Source organism: Tenrec ecaudatus, chromosome 1 (genome assembly GCF_050624435.1).
Source record: "Tenrec ecaudatus isolate mTenEca1 chromosome 1, mTenEca1.hap1, whole genome shotgun sequence".
In the NCBI taxonomy this organism is placed as follows: Eukaryota; Metazoa; Chordata; class Mammalia; order Afrosoricida; family Tenrecidae; genus Tenrec; species Tenrec ecaudatus.
Window position 1 is genome coordinate 12,551,367 of NC_134530.1, and position 20,448 is coordinate 12,571,814.

The 20,448-nt window shown below is 57.8% G+C and overlaps 1 protein-coding gene across 1 annotated transcript; it reads right to left on the reverse strand.

Moving 5' to 3' along the window:
- Positions 1-411: 411 nt before the first annotated feature.
- Positions 412-10,588, reverse strand: CDC37 (cell division cycle 37, HSP90 cochaperone). Its single transcript, XM_075546888.1, has 8 exons — positions 10,421-10,588; positions 3,690-3,971; positions 3,314-3,422; positions 3,092-3,207; positions 2,889-3,011; positions 2,541-2,723; positions 2,386-2,457; positions 412-981 (listed from the first exon to the last, which is right to left on the reverse strand). Exons 1-8 carry the CDS (start codon positions 10,520-10,522, stop codon positions 826-828), a joined length of 1,143 nt encoding a protein of 380 aa, XP_075403003.1. The 5' UTR covers positions 10,523-10,588; the 3' UTR covers positions 412-825.
- Between the last annotated feature and the right edge of the window lie 9,860 nt (positions 10,589-20,448).

Genomic DNA, 20,448 nt, shown 5'->3' on the forward strand with positions numbered 1-20,448 from the left:
CCCTGGAGTCCCAGGAGGGAAGGTCCTGCTGGGGAACACGGCGTGCGTGGCCCTCATCATGGCAGGCCCTGATGTCACTCGGCACAGATGACTCCGAGGTGAAGTCACTGGCTCAGGGCCACACTGACAGCATGCCAAGTCCTTGTGGAACAAGTGGATTGGAATGTGGGCAGGCCCTGCGGCTCAATGACTGGCACCCTCTGGTTGCTGAGTCGTGGTGACATGGCGTGATCATGCTCAAGGTGTCTGGGAAGCAGTGTCTCCTTAAGCCCCCCAAGTGGAGGTCGCTGTTCCTGGAGGGATGGTGGTGCCCATGGCTGAGGAGTAGGCAGCACCTCCTCCATATCACACCCCCCACCCCACCTGCCATCTCCAGAGGCCACTCCCCACAAAGCTGCCGACAGCCCCCACAGCATCTGAAATCCTTTATTGGAAGATCTCAACAGTGGGCCCACAGTGAGGAGGCGCTCCTGGTGACTGAAGCAGGCCCCTCACTAGGGTCGCTCCCCACAGGCCTGCCACCCGAATCCCTCTCTGTACCCCAAGGCCTTTGGCATAATGCTGATGGGGGAGGGGAGGAAGAGAGGGGAGCTGCAGGCAGTGATGCCCCTCAACTCAAAGCAGACTTGGATGAACGCTCGGGGTTGGGGTGGGTAGTGCAGGATGGAAGGAGGATGGGCCCCCACCCTCCCCACTCAGCTTGAGACTGGGGGAGCAGTGAAAGTCGGGGGGAGCCGAGAGCTAGCAAGATGGCGTCTATTTCTGCTGTCTGATAAAGGGAGCGCGGGGGCCTGCAAGCAAGCGGGTGGTGGTGACTAAGTTGGGTTAGGCGCTGGCGTCCTTCTCGTCATCTGGCTTGGGGTCAGTTTCCAGCAAGGGCTCCGTGGCCCCTGCCTCCTCCTGCTCCTTGGCCTCGCTGGACTTGGAATTGGGAACCCAGAGGCCCGAGTCGATGCAGCGCTGCATGTGGTACTTTGCGTCCTGTGGGGAGGAGGGGGGCTGATGAGCAGCAGGTGCTGGCTCCCGAGCGCTGAGGGGCGGATAGCTCACGTTCACATGTCCAAGCCTTCTTCCGAGATGCTCCTCTCCTTGACCTCTCACCTCCCAACGCCTGCCACAGAGTCGCTCCCGGGGCACGCAGCCTCATCTCGCTCCCTCGGAGCAAGTGTCCCAAAGCCTTTCTGTGAGGGTGGGAATGGTCTGTGCTCTGTGCTGCCTGACCCGGCGGCTAAGGGGCACTGGGATGCGGCGAGTGTGGCCGAGGAACACCACTGTCACCCTGACGACTTTAATTCGCTTTTGAATTCGGTACTAAACCTGAGGCTGAAAGGAGCCTTGTTGGTACAGTGGTTATGCGTTGGGCTGCTAACCAAAAGGTCCGTAGTTCAAACCCACCAGCTGCTCCTTCGGAAAAAGACTTGGCTTTCTACTGTCCTAAATAGTCAAAAAAAGTCTTAAAAAGTCAGAGGCGGTGTAAGTCAAAATTGACGGGATGGCAGCGAGTTTGGGGAGTTTTGGAAACAGAGAGGTCATTTTCTTTTAATGGCTGGGTGGGGAATATTTTAGGCTTTGTGAGCCAGACAAGAGGGTTCATGGGAAAACAGAAGCTGACCTCTCCCCACCACCTCCGACCACACACACACACACACACACACACACACTCCCCCCCCCCCCCGGAGTGTCTGCAATGTAGCTCCTCGCCTGAGCCAGACCGAGCAGGGGAAACAGCCGGAGACGACACACTAGCAGATCTGCGGGGCTATGTGCTGAGAAACCTTTCATTTACAAGAAATGGGCAGCGGGCCTGTGTGTGGCAAACTGCCACGCCCTGGTTTAGACTCAGATCCCCATGGAAGCTTCTAGAGATCCCACAACCAGATCGTTTTACAGATGGGGAACCAGAAAGCCATGTAGCAAAACTAGGGTCAAACTAGTCTGAGGCCTCCTCCACCAGCTGGCTTGAGGACAACAGCAACCAACAGTTGTCGTTCGTCAAGTGAGTCCGGCTCCCAGGGAGTGATCCCGGGTGACAGGGCCTTCGTGTGTGGCCCACTGTGCACTCGGCTGTGATTTTTCCAGCAGCACACTGCTCGGCTTTCTCTCAAAGAGAGCCCTGGGTCGGGAGTCAAACTCCTGGTTAGCAGCCGAGCGCGTCAAACCCTGTGCCACCCAGGGACACTGCCGGCTCTGCAGACTATCACTCAACTCTCCCTACTGTGTGTTTGGCCCCCACTCTGCATCCCACCCGCCCTCCCTCAGGCCCTCTGAGTCACTGGGGCCTGTGTTTACAAATGGCCGTTGTGACAGGGACAATCACAGGAGACAGGTGGCACAGGGGGGAGCCTGGAGGTGCATGTGTGCGCACATGCGCTGGGGGTGACTCACAGTGGGGTCCATCTTGCTGATGGCATCCTGCAGCATCTGCACGTCCTTCACGTCAAAGCATTTCTGCAGCTCCTGGGAACGCAGAGGGGCCAGGTCAAGGTCTGTGGTGACTGGGGGGCCCAGCCCAGCCAGCGCAGCCAGCCCCAGGCGCGCACCTCAGGGAGAGACTCGTAGACCTCCACGGGGTCCAGGCCGCCGGGGCCCAGCCTCTTCTTGCGCTCCTCCTCCTCGTACTCCTTCACAGCCTTCTCGATGCGCAGCTTGGCACGGCCGCGCACACGCTCCTTGAAGGCCCCCAGCTCGTCGTTGAAGCCCTCCATGTACTGCCGGTCAGCTGTCTGTGGGGGTGGGCGGCTGTCAGGGACCTCCTGCTGTTTCCCCTCAAGCCCCGATCACCCCTAGTCTAATGGCCTCTCCAAGGGCCTGGTGGCCTCCTGACTATCTGGGCCCACGTGCTGCCTGTTGCCCCAGTCCCGCCTGTGGGGGCACGGGCAGAGCCCCACCTTGATCTTGGTGAAGAACTGCCGGAAGCAGGCACGGGGGTCCACCTTGAGGCTCTTGGCCAGCTCCAGGATGAACTGCATCACGATGGTCTGATGGGCCACCTGCTCCATGAGGGCGCATTTCTGCAGGAGGAAGGATAGCCATGCTCACCTGAGGGCTGCCAGCTCTGGTCGCGGTTCCCAGCCCCAGCTGCACCACTCACCTCCTCCACCTCCAGGTCGATGCACCAGATGACCAGGTAGTTGGCCGTTTCCTCGCACACCAGGTGGACGTTGTCTGACAGGTACTTCTGGCTATCGTCCCAGCGGTGGAGCATACCTGCAGGGAGGTATCCTCTGGGAGCTGGCGGGGCCTGGGAGGGAAGGCAGCCTCCGGTACCCGGGGCATTGCCATCCGCACGGGCACGCATGCACACGCAACTTACCAAAGTGTTTAATTTGCTGCTCGTATTTCTCCACGAAGGTTTTGTGTTTCTGCTCCCTCGCCTCCTCCGAGTCCTCGGCCGCCGGCTCGGGCTTTGTGTTGACCATGCTCTGTGGTGGGGCGAGAGGGCGAGTGGGCTGGGGCCTGGCCGCCCCGCCGAGCCCTGAGCAGAGCCGGTCGGGTCGCGGCCGCCTCGCCCATCCCATCAGCTCCCGAGGTGGTGGCGGTGCCATGAGCATCAAGGAGGCGGGAACTTGGCCGTGGCAGGTGTGGCCTCGGACTAGGGCCTTCTGGCAGATCAAAGGAGGGACCGATGGGGTGCTTCCTCCATGCAGGCCCCCAGCCCTGCCTGCCTCCGGCCCCCGCTGCGCGCACACCTTGCTGAAACCGTCCTTGCTGAGCGTGTCCACGTTCCAGGGCACATTCTTCTCTTTCTTGCGCATCTCCTCCAGCTTCTGCTCCCAGCTCCGCTCCTCCTTGCGCAGCTGCTGCACCTCCGACTGCAGCCGCTCCAGCTCCCCGGGGTTGGCCTCGCCCCCGGCCCCCTCCAGCTCCTTTAGCTTCCGCTGGCACGCAGCCACCTTGCGCTTGCTCTCGCGGCAGCCCCGCTCCAGCTCCTCCTTCTCCTTCTGGAACTGCTCCATGCGCTCCAGGCGGGCCTGCAGGAGCAAGGGTCAGTGGCCTGTCACCAGGGCCCAGGCAGGGCTGCACCCACTGCCCCCTGCCTGGAGCCAGGATGCGTCCCTTCTCTGTTGACAGTGCTCCGGGCCTGCTACCTCACCCAGGGCAAAAACGGGGTCCCATGGCTCTCCATTCCAGCCTTGCTGGCTGCTTCGCCTTTGCCTTGCCTTTTCTTGAGCACTTGGCCAGGGTCACGCCCTCCCCAGGTGTCCACACAAGCGTACTCCCTTGTTGGGAGGGCTGGAGAGTCAAGTCTACCCCGAGGCCCCACAGAAGAAAGGCCTGATGGTCCACCTAGAAGACCAACGGCTGCTACCACCCAGAGCCACCTCGTTACCTCCGCTTTCTTCCCCCTGCTCCAAAACCCAAGATCTGGTTCAACTGCCACCACCCTTGCTGGGCACCTGTCAATAGGCTGTGAGGCCTGTGCATCACCTCCAGGCCACTGACCCTTCTCCACGGGCAGCGATTTGCTCTGTTGTGTCTCCAGAGCCCGGGACCAGCCGGGCACACAGCAGGGGTACAGGAGCCCCTTGCAGGATGAAGCATGAGATACTGGGCCCTTCCTGGTGCCCCTGGAGCTGCCCTCACTACAGTCTGTGCCCTGCCCACAACCCCACCCCCTCCAAGCAACCTGCGGCTGGATGTCCTGTCTCAAAGGCTGTGTGTCCTGCCTTGGGTCCCCTTCAATGAGGGCATCGCCTCCTGCTCTGCGGCCAGGTCCTGACACTTTTCACCTCTAGATGTTCCTCTAATCTGGCGTGAAGAAGCCCTGCTGGCAAGACTGGGTTAAGCACCGGCTACTGACTACAGGGCTGGCGGTTCAACCCCACTAGCTGCTCCACGAGAGAAAGAGGAGGCTGGCTGCCCCCACCACAGACCAACAGTCTCTGATACCCAAAGGCAGTGGGCTCTGGTCGGCTTGCTGGATTGTGAGCTGAAAGGTCAGCAGATGGGCCAACCGAATGGTGCCAGAGGAGAGAGGCCTGGTGAGCTCCTCCCCAAAGGTCCCCACCTGGAAACGCAGGAGGCAGCTGGCTCTGTGCACAGACAGTCACTGTGAGCCAGGGCCAACTTGTGGCAATTGATAACCACAGCAGTCTGGTCCCAAGGCCCTACTGTCTCCAGCCCAGCACTGCCCTCATGGGCCCAGCTCAGATCCCACCTGCATCCTGCCCACGCCCCTCTCCCAGCTCCTCAGACTCTCGGCCCCTCATCTTCCTCTCTCCTTACGCTCACACCTTGCCCAGCCTCCAATAAGTCTGCTCAGACCAGCCCACCCGTCTGGCCCGGTTGGCAGACCTGGATGCCACTCCCCATGGTTGTCTGTCCAACACAGGCGCTGAGGCTGACAGGAGAGCTCTGAAAAGGGTCCCCCTGGCAGCAGCGCCCCATCTGGGAGTGTTAGGGTCCTGTCGGGGTCCAGTCAGGGTCCTCCTCTTCAAGCTCCCAGTCGGAGCGGGTCCTGCCCTCCTCCCCAACGCTGGGAACTAGGCAGGTGCTGCTGGCCCTTGTCCCCAAAGGCCCAGAGCTTTGTGGCCTCTCTGCCTTGCACATGCTGCTTCTTCAGTCTGGAACCCCCTCCCAGAGGTTGTGCAGGTCTCAGCTGGCTATCTGAGTCTCGTCAGACGACTATCCCCTGTGCTGGGGTAGCCGTGGGGCCCCAGAACTGGGGTCCTATCCCATGACCAATGGCAAGGTGTCACTCTCCAAACTTCTGTCTCATTTCCCACACTCAGACAACAGCACCCACCTCGCAGGGCTGTGGGAGGCGGGGGTGGGGGTGGGGTGTCAAGGCAACTAGTCACGCCCCAAGGCCAGAGCCAGGATGGACACACAGAGCATGTCCCCCTGAGTTGCCATCGTCACTCTTCTGTCCCCGGGGACATGTTCTCTCTGGGGGCTGGCCTAGCACCCTGGCCAGTCTGTGGGTTTCACTTGCTCGCCTCCACCAGCAGCCCAGAGCGGGGTCTCAGGAACCGGGGGGCCCTCGGGAATATGATTTGGAGAACACCAAAACCTGTTCCTGCCTTGGCTCCCTCCTCTGGGAAGCGAGACCTCACACGATTGTCGTGGGGGCAGTCACTGTTGCTACGTGCTGTGGAGCTGGTTCCAACACATAGCGACCAGAACGAAACCCTGTCCAGGCCTGTGTCACCCTCATCATCGCCATACCCACTGTGGCAGCCACCAGGCCCACCCGTCTGGCTTCTCTTTGTTGCTGACCGAACGTGATTCAAGAAAACACAATACGAGGGCTAAGGAAGCTTACAAGACAAAACTGCGTCCAACACAAGTTTTCAGGAGCTGTCACCCGCGGGTCACCACTGTGGCCATCACCACCTCCACGGTGATATGCTGACTCCCTCTGAATCTTCTCTGAGGCTGCAGCAGAGAAAGTTCTAGCACAGGGCCGGGCCAACAGTGGGTGAGAAGTTAAGACAAGCTCAACAGACTGGACACAGCAGGCCCGAAGGCTCACGTTCTGAGATGGATAATGGGTGGAGGCAGCCCAGGCCTCCACACGGGCAAGACAGGAGCCCTGTCTTGTTCTCCACTGTGGCTGCATCACCCTGGAGCTCTCCGGCCACCTGAAGTACTGTCACCGGCTAAAGGCACAGCAGGCGCTGGCTGCCCAGGCTGTCACTGCTGGGACGGCCACCAGTGTGACCAGAGTGAAATAGTGACCCCCAAGGCAGACAGAAGGGGCTCTGGTGGCGCTGTGGGTTAGGCAGTGGGGGCTGATAACTACCAGGCTGACGGTTCAAACCCCCCACAGGTTGAGAGGGAGGAAAGGGAGGTGGCCCAAGAAACCCTGGGGAACAGTCCTCCTCTAGGTCACTGGCAGTCAGCACTGACCCTCCCTGTGGCCATGGGGCCAAGCCCAGAGCAGGCTGCACGGAGCAGGGACTGCAGGGCAGAACCACGGTCCTTCTGCCATACAGAGGGGAGTCTGAGGCCCACTGATGTACAGATTACTAGAAAGATCCCCAAGACCGAGGGAGCCAAAGCAGCAAGCAATCCTCCCCCTCATCCCTTCTAGTTTTCATCATGGACGCCAACTGCCTATCTGTCAGTGGTGAGGGCAACAGCTAAGCTGTATAGAGAGCTTGCAGTATGCTAGCCGCTGCCCCGAACAGCTGCAGCCATAAAATCAGATAGTCCCCACAAGGCCAAGGAGTGGATACTAAGCAGATTCCCAGGTGGGGAATCCAAGGCTGTCTGCGCCAGTGATGCCAAGTCAAAAGACACCAGGCTACTTTCTGACACAGCCCACTTTCTGCTCCAGAAAAGGGCGCTTCACCCAGGGCCTGAGCGGAGCTCTTTACAGACTGTCAATCTCGCCCAAACCAAACCCAGACTCTGCACAATGGAACGAGCAGATAACATCATGATTGAAAGGAAAGAGATGGGCGTTGCCACGGATTCTGTTTCACTTGGATGGACAATCAATGCTCGTGGAAACAGCCATCAAGCGATCAGTGACGCACTGCACTGGTAACTCTGCTGCACAGACATGTTCAGGGTGTTGAAGTTCCAGGAAGTTACTTAGAGGCCCGACCCAAGCCAGAGCATTTGCAATCACATCATGTGCGTGTGAGAAAGTTGGACACGGAGTAAGGCCGGAGAGGAACTGATGCATTTAAATCATAGTGCTGGTGAGGAATGCTCAAAGTACTATGGGCTGTCAGAAAAAATATATATATAAACCAATCCGTCTCCGCAGAGGTACAGCCAGGATGCTCGGCTGAGGCAAGGACAGCGAGCCTCTGCTCATGTATTTCTGACAAGTTGTCAGGAGAGACCAGTCCCGGAGAAGGACATCATGGCTGATAGAGTGGAAGCGCAGGGCAAGAGGAAGGCCCTCCACAAGGCGGACGGACACAGTGACTCTAACGTGACAATTGTGAAGGTGGCTCTGGGCGGGGTAGTGTTTTCCTCTGTAGTCCAGAGTCACTATGGGTCCAAGCTCACTGGAAGGCATCTAACCACCCCCCTCCCCCCACGACCTCCTCCTGACTAAAATCTCATCAAGAAAGTCAAGGCTACATCATTTCTGTTGGGGGAGAGGGGCTGGTGAGCAGGGTCCTCAGGTCACTGGACAGCCAGGCAGGCAGCAATGGACAGACTGGGAGGTGAGTCCAGTCCAGCCTGTGGCTGAGGACAAGGAAGCCCCGCCTCTATTGCAGCCACAAGGCTATTTAGATAAGGAAGGAGGCGGAGCTCAGCAGCCAGACAGGAAAAGGCTCCAAGGGGGAGGAGGGTGTAGCTGCCAGGGCCCAGCAGCATGAACTTGCTGCCCTGGGGTGTGGGAGGCAAATCCCCTCTGCAGGCAAGCAAAGATTAACCTCTTTATGTGACTAAAATAGATACTCCCGAGGAGATACTTGCAAGCTTTGCGGAGAATCTAACTATTTAGTAAAAGGAGGCACACAGCAGGAAACAGAAGTGCTAGAACTTTCTTCTCACATTCCAGGGGCGTGCCCAGCAGGTACTACAGCCATTTTAGGGAATGAAGTTGCTGTGGTATCCCGTAAGGAAGGGGGTGTGCCATCTGAGAAATTTCTACATCAATGACTGGAAGTTGCCACCTGGGTGAGTGGGTTCAACAGGCATGGGAGGTTGGGTGTGGGAACTCTGGTTTTGGGGCACAAACATTAAGTCTTATGCAAGTTGCCCAATTGGGCAAGGAGAGGGAGGGGTGGCAGGCCACAGGATGGAGGTCTCAACTTGGGATTCTGTTGGGGGTGGGTGTGTCCCTGGATGGTGCAAACAGTTAACACACGGCTGCTAAGCAAAGGGGCAGGGTTCCAGTTCACCCAGAGGTCCCTCAGCACAAAGTCCTGGCAGGCCTACAAATCAGCCCTTTCATTTGGGCACACTCAGGGTTGGAGGGGACCCAGTGGCCTGTTGTGGAGGGGCCTGCAACAGTCAGCAGAGGCTGGGGCTCTGGCAAGGCAGGGAGCTGTGGGGGGCGGGGTTCCCCTTGTAATGGGAAAGGAGGCTGTAGAAGCTGGGAGTGTAGAGTGAAACTAGGTAGGTTCCCAGACCCTGGTCAGAGGTTGTGCCAGTGGGTAGGTGCTGGCTGCTACCGCAAAGACTGGCAGTTCAAACCCATCCAGAGATGCCTAGAAACTAAGGCCTGGCGATCTGCTCCAGAAAGGTCAAATCCTTGCAAATCCTACTGGGCAGGTGTACTCTGCACAGTCGAATTTAGGAACGTTATTCGACAGTCCTGATGAGTCAGGAATCTAACTGTTAGGGAAGGGGCCTTGGTGCGGGTTCAAAGACCCAGGCCAGGAACAGACAATCTGACTGAGGGTCCCCGTCAAGAAGCCTCCAAGTGAGTCCCAGAAGAGAATCAAAGGGTAGACCCTAAGTCAGGAACCCAGATGGTAAGTGGGAACTCAACTGTGATCTCCTGCCTGAATTGAGGGCCCAGACGCTGAGGCAGAATTTTAAGCGTAAATAAAGGATAATAGACAGGGTTGGGGGTGGGGGGTGGAATTTCAAGTCTGATCTCGGGTAATGAAAACTACAATACGCGTCTTTAGGGTCAACAGCGAGTCCCACGCAGCTAAGAGCGGGTTCTTGGAGATCGCCTGAAGACCCGCTGGGTCCTGGTGGTCCTGGAGTTGAGTCCAGAGGCCCTTGGATGTTAATAGGAATCACGGATGCAATCATATAATTGTGAATGAGGGGGAGTGCGGACCCAAAGCCCATCTGTAGACAACTGGACCTCCCCTTACAGGAGGGTCTTGGGGAGGAGCCGAGCCACGCAGGGTGCAGTGTAGCAACGATGAAACATACAACTGTCCTCAAATTCCTAAATAAATGCTCCCCCCCCCCCACTATCATGATCCCAACTCGACCTTACAAATCTGGCTGGACCAGAGGATGTACACTGGTACAGATACCAACTGGAAACACAGGGAATCCAGGGCAGATGATCCCTTCAGGACCAGTGCTGAGATTGGCATTACCGGAAGGGTGGAGAGAGGGTGGGGTGGAATGGGGGAACCGATTACAGGCATCTACATATAACCTCCTCCCTGGGGGGATCGCACAACAGAAAAGTGGGTGAAGGGAGACGCCGGACAGGGAAAGATATGACAAAATAACCATTTATAAATTATCAAGGGTTCATGAGAGAGGGTGGAGCAGGGAGGGAGGGGCAAAATGAAGAGCTGATGCCAGGGGCTTAAGTAGAGAGCAAATGTTTTGAGAACGATGAGGGCAACGAATGTACAGATGTGCTTGACACAATGGACGGATTGTGATGAGTTGTATGAGCCCCCCCCAATAAAATGATTAAAAGAAAAAAAGAATCACAGGCGCTGAGAGAGTCCCAAAGCCAAAGGTGAGGTCCCTGGCTGTTTGGCGTCAGAAGCGGCGAGGGGTGAGGGGGAGCGGGGGCGTTCTCTACCTGGTGCCGCCAGCGGAAGAGGCTGGCTGTGTCGATGTTGGGGTGCGTCTCGTCTTCATCGTCCGACACCTCGATGTGGTCCCACACGCTGTAGTCCACCATCTTGCCTCAGCGGCCCAGCCCGCTCCGGCTCCCGCGGCGACGGAGACTCGGCCCCTGGAACCCCGCCCCTTCCGCTTCCGCCCGGGCGCGCGCGCTCGCGTGACGTCACATTCCTAGCAACCGCGACGGCGGCGCTGGAGACCGAGCGCGCCTTAAAGGCTCCTGTGCACGTGTTCGGTCTCGGGAGAGTCCCGTCCCCCCCGCCGCCCGAGATCCTGCCTCAATGGGCCTGGGGGATCTACGGGGCGCCCCTGAGGGCACACAGGCCGGCACCCCAGCTGCAAAGCCCTTTACTTCCCGCTGCTTCCAAGGGAGCGTTTGCAGCGGTCCCTGGCGTGTAGACGGGGGTTGTCGCCTTAGCCACGCCCCGTGACGTCAGCACGAGCCCACTCCGGGAGGCGGGGCCTCGGCAAGTCGCCCCGCCCCTACCCCTCGTGAAGGGTGTTCGCCCCGCGCTGGGAAGACGTCTGAGGGAGACAAGGTGCGACCGTCGAGGGCTTGTGTTTCCCGCTCCCAGACCAGCTGTAGTCTTCTCGGAAACACACACACACACACACACACATCTTCGCGAAAACACACCCCCCTCCTTCTTCCCGCCCTCGGGCATCACCTCTTGGGCTAGCGCCTGCGACGTCCCCACGCGTGGCCGCTGGGTGTCACTAATGCCTCGGCAGGGCCCCAGGCCTCCGGCTCCGCGCCCGGCGGGGAAGTGCAGCGAGGTGGTTGGGGGGCTTCCCTCCGCGCCCACCTCGGCGGCCGCGCGACGCTCCTTCCCCTGCGTCTCGGCCCCTTCTGCTCCCGGGGCTCCAACGACTCCATGACTCGGAGCTGGGAAGACCCGGCTGCAGACTTCCAGGTGTCCCGACCCAGGATAAGAGGCCTGGTTACCGTTGAGGACTAAGAGGATCGGATTAAAGGGCGCCTGGGCCCCGGGGGCAGGGGGATGGGATGAGCCGCGCTCCAGTCCCGGAGCGAAGGGAGCTTCTTCCCAGGCTTCCCAACAGCTGGTGATTGGAGGACGACTGGGATCGGTGGAAACAGCTCCGGGATTGTCGGTGGGCGGGCGGGGGTTCCCCGTCTGGGAGGGGGAGGGGCCAGCCAGACAAAAGCGCCCTCCCGCTGCCGCCCCTCCCCCCCGCGCCTTCCATTCAAACCCCGGAGTAGGCGGGCGGGGGCGGGGAGTCCCCCTCTCCCCTCCCCCTCCAGCCCGGGCTGTCCAGCATCTCGGCGGCCGTCACGACCCGGGCACGCGCGCGCACACGTACCCACACCCGGGCGGGACTCACAACCGCGCACACACACATGCACACTCTCTCCCCAGCCCCCTGCAAGGTAAGCCTGGAGCTGCGAACTGCGGCCGGGAGGGGACCCGGCGCCGCGGAGGGTGGGGGCTCTCATCGTGGGGGGCGGGGGTTCCCCAGCCGCGCAGGGAAGCCGGGCCGCAGCATCCGCGCTTTCCCGGCTATGGCCCAGCCTCCAGGCTCCCGGTGTGCTGGCTGATGGGCGACCCCCCAGATGCAGGGGATTCCCTGCTATGCACGGGACTATCTCTGGCTTTGGTGCTGCCGAGCCCCAGGGAACCAACCAGGTCTCCTCATCCCAGCTCCCTGGACCTGACCAGGCAGCTCCCCTCTCCAGCTCCAAACATTTCCTAATCTTCTAGTACAGCGTCTTTCACTCTGGGGGCTGGAAGAGACGGCCCCTTGAATCGCTTTGCTCTGCCCCCACTCCCCCGCCATCAGTGCACCCCCTCGAGTGTCTGGTTCCTGCGGGGCAGGGTGGAGGCTGGGCCGACTCCTCTCCATTGCTCCTGCTTCCCCTGCTGCGTCCCACAGCCACAAGCCACCTCGCTGCGGTGGGAACCGCGCTGGAGGGCTTCGCCTTCCAGAACCTCAGTTTCCTCATCGGCGAAGTGGGTGATGACACCCCGGGAATTCGCGAGGGAAGGCTTGCTAAGCTTTCCCCGCTTCATCATTTCTCCCCTTTCCCCACGGATTCCCCAAGTGCCCAGCACTCTGGCCGCGCTGCGGGGCCGCAGCGATAATAAACAGAGACTGCAGACGACGTGTCAGGCTGATGAGGGCGCGCAGAGATGGCTCTGTAAACAGAAATACCCAAGGCGACTGCACGGCCGCGAAGACTGAACTCCCAGCCGGCAGAAAGAGGGAAGAAAGGCACAGGGAAGGGAGCATCCAGGATTCAATGAGATTTCCTGCTCACGACTGCTTTGCGCCTCCGCTTTGAGCTATGTTGGGGTCCGGAGCTACGTTGGGGCCAGGGCCAGCACAGTGCCTGATACCCCGGAGTGCTCCATCAATGTTGAGGGAATTAAGGGGAAGTTCGGTTCAGGGCACTTTAGATCAGGAAAGGGGGATTAGCATGACCTCCACCCAGGGAAGGGAAGAGAGCAGGCAGATGGGATAGATTCAGGCACAGCTATCAGCGGTCTTGTCTGTGGAGGGCTTCCAGAGGAAGACAGATTAGGAAGAAAGGACTGGCGATCTATTTCCTTTTTTGACTCAATTTTAATTTAATTTTTTTTCTTTTTTTTTACAATCTTCTGGAAATCAGTCAATGGAGGGGAGGGGAACCCCACACACACAAAAACCCTGTGAATTACAAGAGCCCCATCTGCAACTGAAGATGGGGATGGGACAGGAGCAGGCAGCATTTTTGTCAGATTACACATGGGCTGACTGCAGGGTAGCTATCAGCAAGGAAAGAGTGGTGAAGAGCTGGCAAGAGGAGCCGAGCTGCCAGGAGGAAGTGCAGGGCACAGCAGACATCCCTGATGCCCGGCCAGTAGCCATGCCCCACCCCCCACAGAGCTACAGCTCGGCTTCCATTCATCCAGTGGATATTTACTGAGCACCTACTGGGTGCCAGGTGCTGAGAACCAGACTCCCTGCTCCCTGGAGCTGTCATCTCATGGAGGAAACAGAAGCAGCATAAACAAATACATGCCTAACAGGTGGTGATTGGGACTTGAGATGGAGCGGAAGGGCCTGTAACGAGAGAGAAAAGTGGGACAGAGGGGACAGGAGAGGCACTTCAGGTGGGATCCAGGAAAAAAACTCCCAGGTGGGTGTGGGGTTGGATAACTCTTGCGCACTCAAACCCAGACACAAGCCATCAGATGAACTCGTACCAAACACTGGCCGGAACCCTCGGCGCCCCAGTGGGGTGATGGGCTACCCATTGAACTTGCCAACTGCAAGGTCAGCTGTTTGAAACCACCAGCTGCTCTGAGGGAGAAAGAGGAAGCTGTCTGCCCCTTAAAGATACACCGTCTCAGCAAGCCGCAGGGCCAGTTCTCTCCTGTCCTCCAGGGTCCCTCTGAGTCAGAATCAATTCGATGGCAGTGCGTGTGGTTTTGGAGTGGTGGCCTAACCCAGAGCCTCCCTTTCGAATACAGGAAATGCTGCTGCCCAGGTATCCACATGCTCGCTTGCTCTCAGCCCTTCCCCTAACACAACTCACTTCCAACTGGGCGTACCCACACCCACAGGGACTGACGTGGTGTCACACACCCACAGGGACTGACGTGGTGTCACCCGTCACCTGTGCACGCTCCTGCAGGTACAGTTTCGGCCACATAACTCTCACACTCTTAGAAAGCACCACCCACCCAGGCACACTTGCACAAACCTAAGGCAACCCCTTCCCCCATGGCAACCCCCTCCCCCATGGAGCCATGCCCAAAGCCCCAGATGTGCCCATGTACCTGGGGTCCCCATGGTCCTTCCCAAGCTGGCTGGAGCTCCAAGGGCTCATGGAGCTTGGTGAGAGTCCCTTCCCAGGACAAAACGCTTAGGGGACATTCAGCTGTATGTCTCCTCCAAAAGTAAGAGCTGCCAGGCAGCTGGAACCAACTTGCTCACGGGCAGGGTGGCCGGTGAGGCCTCTCTCGGCGTCAGCTGCCAGTGCAGTGAGTCTCCTCTGCCATCTGGACCCCCCTCACCAGTTGGCCAGCTGGCCGGGGGAGAAGAAGAGGGCTTAGAGGCAACTCCCTCCCCCACGCCAGGGGCACCCAGCCAATTCCCCAGGCTCTGCATCCCTCCCACTCCAGGCTTCTGATGTCTGCAAAGGGGATGTGCTTTGCCCCTACTGCTCTCTCTTTCCCTGAACAGCCACTTCTCCACTCTTTCCTGCGTCCCCCAATCCTAGAGGACCACCATGGGCCTGGTGCCCAGGTAGGCACTGGGCATACAGCCAGGACCACTGGTAGAGCTTGCAAGGCCCAGGATGAGATGAAAATGTGTTCAAACTTAGGCACTCTCTCACCTCCATCTGCTTGATTCCATTCGACTCCGGTCAGCTGCTCTATCTGAGAAAGACAAGACCATGCGCTCCAGCCTCGAAACCCCACGGGGGCTGCTCTACCCTGTTCTTGAGGGTCGCTGTGAGAAGCCAGCCAGCGCAGAGCATTAAACAAAGACAGGGCCCTTCTGAGGGCTGGGGCCTGCATGACCACACCTGTCTAGAAGGAGGCTCCCCCCCAAAAAAATTCCCTGCCCTCCTGGAATTGAGGTACTGGAAAGAGGGGGAACAGAAAAGATGGATGTCAGAGAGTGAGGCTGGGGGCTTTCCCTCAGCAGAAAGACTTCTAGAGGGAGTTGAGTTGGTACAGAGGCCAAAGGAAGGAAGGCCCCTGGCCCATGCATTCAGTCAAAATTTACTTATGGGGCACCTACTGCATGCCTGGTGCCCACTGGGGCCAATAGACTCCCACCCGTTTTGCATCCTCATCAAAGGACAGACAATAATAATAATAAGTTGTATATTTTATTAGACTGTTCAAAGGAGCCCTGGCGGGACATGGGGGGTAAGAGTTGGGCTGCTCTCTGTAAGGTAGGTGTTCAAAGCCCCTAGCCACACTTCCTGAGCAAGATGAGGCTGTCTGCTCCCATACAGATTTACAGCCTCTGGCGCCCTATGAAGCTGTTCTACCTTGTTTTAGAGCAGCTGCTCTCAACATGGGGGGTCGAACGATCTTTTCACAATGACAGTGATGAAGTAGCAATGAAACTAATTTTATGGTTAGGGGGGTCACCACCACATTGAACTGTATTAAAGGGTCGCAGCATTAGGAAGGTTGAGAACCACTGTCTTAAAGGGTCACCATGAGTCGAGATTGATTGGACAGCAGTGAGTTTGATCTGTTCAGGTTGTAAGTCTAAAACAAGGACTGTGGTGGGAGCAGGGCAGCATTGGGAATCTGAAGATTGTTTCTCATTCAAAGGGAAGCGCAAGTGCAAAGGCCCTGGGGTGGGCATTTGATTGCAGTGTTTGAGAGACATTGAGGAGGGGAGTGAGGCTGGTGGAGAGTGAGCAAGGCGGAGCATGGGAAGAGGTGAGGTCTCTGTGTGCGCACTGCTGTTTCTTGTGTCCGGCTCCACATGAGTCAGCGACAACAGTTGTTGTGTTCATGCGGCTGGTGGTGGCGCTCAGAACATTATATGCCTCGTGGCTTCATCCTGGCCACAGCTCTATGGGGCGGGTACCAGTGTGCAATCTATTTTACAGATGAAGGTGAGGCCCAGAGAGATTGGGTGGTTTGCCCAAAGCGGCACAGCTACATGGCCGGCAGCATTTAAAGCAGACCTAATGGTGTCATTCTTATGGGGGGGGGGGGCGTTTCTCTCGGTAGATGTCCTTGGGTGCCTCTCTCATTATCTGCCGCCTTAAATCTTTCAGCATGAGTTAAGACTGTGTGCCAGGACTGCTAATGGTGCAGCATGGGGGGGGGCACTGAAAGGTTGGCAGTTCAAGTCCACCAGCTCCTCCGTTTGAGAAAGAGACCGTGTGTTTCCATGAAGATTTGTCGCTGTGCAGACTCTCGGGGCAGTTCTGGAATAGAACCTACAGGGTCAGTCTGTCAGAATACTCGAGACCATGGAGGGGAGCCCAGAACTGGACTGCCTCATTTGGGCTGAGAACTTGGAGGTGGCCATTTTCTTTCGACATGCATCCATTTGTTCAACATGTGTTTATCAAGGGGCCACATGATAGGGGATAAGTGTAAGAGCTGTGTGCATTCCCTTTTATTAGCTAACACTGAATAGTGGTGCTGGCCGTGCAATAAGCCAAGAAAAAGAGAAAAAAATCAAAGAAGGAAGCAAAGCACCTACCGTAGTTTGTGATAGACCTGCTAAGAATCTTATAGATATCATACTACCCAGTCCTCAAAATAATCACCCGGCCTTGAACAAATACTTATTGAACACCTACTATATTCCAGGCATTGTTCTGAGCACTGGGGATGCAATCGTGAAGCAAAATAGACTTGACTTTTCTTCCAAGCAAGTGGGAGCCACCGAGGATTTGGAGTGAAGAGACACACGACTGAGCGTTAGCTGTAACAGGCTCCCTCAGGCTCATAACGTTTGTGACATCTAGTACATTATTACTGAATGCCAGGAAGCCCGTGGGCGCAGTGACTGAAGCGCTCAGCTGCTGTCCAGAAGGTGGGTGGTTCATACCCCTCAGCCCATTCAGCAGAAGAGAGATGAGGTCATAGGATTCATCACAGGTTTGGGATCCCAATGGGGCACTTCCGCTCTGTCCTGTACCGAGTCCCTTCTGAGTTCACAGTGACTCCACAGCTACATTATGTTTTGTTTGCAGTACGGAGTGCTAGACACTATCGTGGGAGACTGCAAATATGATCTCATTGCATTCTCACACGGACTCCCTCAGCGAGGATCATTCCAGTCCACAGAGGAGAAACTGAGGCTCGGCGCGAAGCCACTAGCCTATGGCCTCAGGAGTCATCTGCGGCGCAAGGGCGGGCACCCGTGTGGCCCCAGCTTCGCCTGGCTTTTAGACATTGCCAAGGCGGCAGCAGCGCGCACCCATCGCAGCAAGCTGCGTCTGTATCCTTGTCTGTCTGTTTCTATTTCCACGCGTCCCTGTCTGTCTCCGCGCGCCTCTGCCTGCGCGGCCCCCATCTGTGCCCAAGCCGCCGTCTCTCTGCGCCCGGCCCCCGCACAGCGGAGTTATTTCGGGTTTAGGCATCAAAGCCCAACAGCTCGGAGACGCTTCCTCCGGCCCCCGGTTCGGACCACGCGCCACACGCGGCCAGCTCTGGCAGCTCCCAGTCCCGGCGGGATCCCCAGCCGGGGAAGCCCCCGCGGGAAGACGGGTGGGGGCTGGGGCAACCCGGCCGCGGCTCCGGCCCCCCAGCGGCCGAGCCGGGCATTGACGCGGCCCGGAGCCCAGCCGTGCGTCAGCCGTAGCCCTGGTAACGGGCTGGCCACGTCACCGCAGGGCAGTGCGTCAACCGCCGGCTGACGTCACGCCCGGGGAGAGGCACCAACTCGGGGGTCTAAGCAAGTTGCGGACTGGCCCATAGGCAGTGATGTCACGGAGGCGGGCCAGGGAGGTCAGTGTGCACGGCGCCGGGTGACAGTGGCAGAGGAGGTGACGCCAAAATGCCCGTAGTTTCCGTGCAATGTGTCCGCAGGCAACGATTTTTTAAAACTAAAAATAGCCAGCAAGCCATTTTTCATAAGCCCAGCTTATGAAAACATTCATACTAATTTACGGTTTGCGTAAATATTCATACTAATTTACGGTTTGCGTAAATGCGCGCAGAGCCCTAGTGGCGTATGCATTGGGTTGCTAACCACAGGGTCAGCGGTTCAAATCCACCAGCTGCTGGGATGAACAAAGACTGAGGTTGTTTGCTTCCCTAAGTTTTTACAGCCCAGAAACCCTAGGGAGGAATTCTACTATGCCTTGTTGGGTTACAGTGAGTAACTTTGATGGAAGTTGATTTTGGGTAAAGTGCTCTGGTCAGAGCTGTCATGACCCAATTACGACGAGGATTCAAATCACGTGATCTCCTTTGCTCCAGGCACAAGCCTGTTGTCATTACTGTCAGTTGCTTACAGTCGCCGCGTTTGTCAAAATCTCTGGTGTTTTAGCTACAACGATCTTCTGGTACTGTGTATTTGCGAACCTGTAAATTTTTGTTTTGAGAATGAAGTAACAATTAAAGGACGAGGAGAAAAAAGTCAAAAGACGGTCTGCTCAGTTGCGAAGAATGTAATTAAGAACGTGCAACTCAATGTGGAAAGATTCCACCAAACAATTTTGTCAATGGAATTAATATAATCTGAGAAATTACATTTAGGCAATTGACAACGATATCACATATTACCCTATGATTAAAAAGGATCATTAACATGTCTAAAGATTCCGTATGGTCTGGTATTGGAAGAACAAAATGGGGGGGGGTGACACAATAGTACGGGGAACCCCCTTGGGGCGCTAATGGTGGATGCATTCGGTTTGGTCCTGCAGGAGGCGCTAGCCCACTCGCCATGGCCCCTGCATCCCCTACGGCGCTCTAGGCTGGCGGCATGAAGAGGAGTCGCAGTGTCCTGTCGGTGGCTTGGACAGGGGATGAGGTGCGAGGGGCCGCGATTGACTGGGGCAGAGCCAGGGTCTCAGGGAAGACGAACGCCCTCTGCTGTTCCGGGCGGGCTGTTTCCGGAGCGTGGTGTCTGAAAGCTACGAGGCTGGTCTCTGTGCCTCAGTTTATACTCTTGATTCCATTCATCAGTGGCCCAGATGTGAGGATGCAGGACTCCAGGCCTGGGACAGCAAGAGGGAACCCCACAAATATAATGGCAGAGCAGGGATTCCCCAGATGGGGAGGGAGGTGTCCAGAAGCTCTATCCCCCCACCCCCTCCAGCCACCATCAGCCACACCCTCCAACAGCTGGATGGGATATTCTTAGGGGGTGGGGTTCAGAATTGGCCGGCCAGGCCCCCATCCCACCATCGTTCCTCCTCAGAGGCTGCGGGAGACCCCAGAGCTCAGTAGCTCCAACATGCTGGGGGCCGACCTCCGCCGTCCCCGCCGCCGCCTTTCATCTGGCCCTGGCCTGGGCTGGATCCAGACTGAGCCCTCGGACCCAGGGGCGACTCTACCATCACGGCCCACCACGCTGCCGCTGTTGATCCCGCCCAGGATCTCCATCACCAGGGCCGACAGGTAGGCCCAAGGGGGACCTGCCCCCCTCCCCAGGGACAGGGGCCAGGGGAGGGAGGAGGAACAAGGCCAACTGGGCTAGAGCCAGCCACCAGCCCTTCCAGCACTCCAGGCTCCCTGCGATTTTGCAAAACCAGCTGAAACTTCTCCCAAAGCCTGACCATCCGCTTGTGGCACCCCTCCCCCAAGGCGCCTCTCGCCAGCTCCCAGAACCCCTTCTTCCATTTTGCAGTGGCCTGAGTCAGCAAGGGCCAGGAGCAAGGGAAGAGGGCTCTGATTTCCCGACCCCTGTAACTTCCCACATGCACAGGCCTGCCCAAGCTGAGCTGCTGACCAGGGCACTAGGGCTGGGTATCCCCTCTGGGAAGGGTTCGCTTTCTCCCATATCTCCTGGAGGAGGTCTTGGGAGCCATTTTTCTCTCTGTTGGGGAGGAGGAAGCCTGAGAGGGGCTGCACTTCCAGACTCAGCCTATACTTTCTTGCTTGGTCTTACCTGCTTCCTCCAAGGGTGACCCCACCCCCCTTCTAGCCCCAAATGAGTCTTAAAGGCGGACAGCTGATCTAGTCCAGGCCCCTGGCCTGCACCCATCACCACTGTTCTCCCCAAGCCACTGCTACCTGCGCAGATCAGGGCCTCTGCTTGCTCCTGTGGACCATTTCCAGATGCGGGGAGGTGATGACACTCATCCTCCCCAGCCCCCAGACTCTGCCTCCTGGTCATACCCACAGACAGCCCTGACTTTCAGCCTCCTTTCCTCTTGGGCAGCCTCAGAGAGGGGCCGACTCTCCCCTCCCACATCATGCAGAGAGTGCCCATAACCCTTCCAGAGTCCACCACCACCACCCCTTGAAAGATTCTGGCTCAGGGCAGAGCCCCTCCGATGAACTTGGGGTCCTTGCAAATTCTCCCTGAAATCGTTTGGTG

What these genes read in the sequence shown, in the direction of transcription:
- CDC37 (XM_075546888.1), bottom strand. Translation starts at nt 10,522, where the DNA reads ATGGTGGACTACAGCGTGTGGGACCACATCGAGGTGTCGGACGATGAA. An exon ending in TCGACCTGGAGGTGGAGGAG is followed by an intron (nt 3,012 to 3,091) that starts GTGAGTGGTGCA and finishes TTCCTCCTGCAG; the next exon opens with AAATGCGCCCTCATGGAGCA. An exon ending in TCTACGAGTCTCTCCCTGAG is followed by an intron (nt 2,458 to 2,540) that starts GTGCGCGCCTGG and finishes CTGCGTTCCCAG; the next exon opens with GAGCTGCAGAAATGCTTTGA.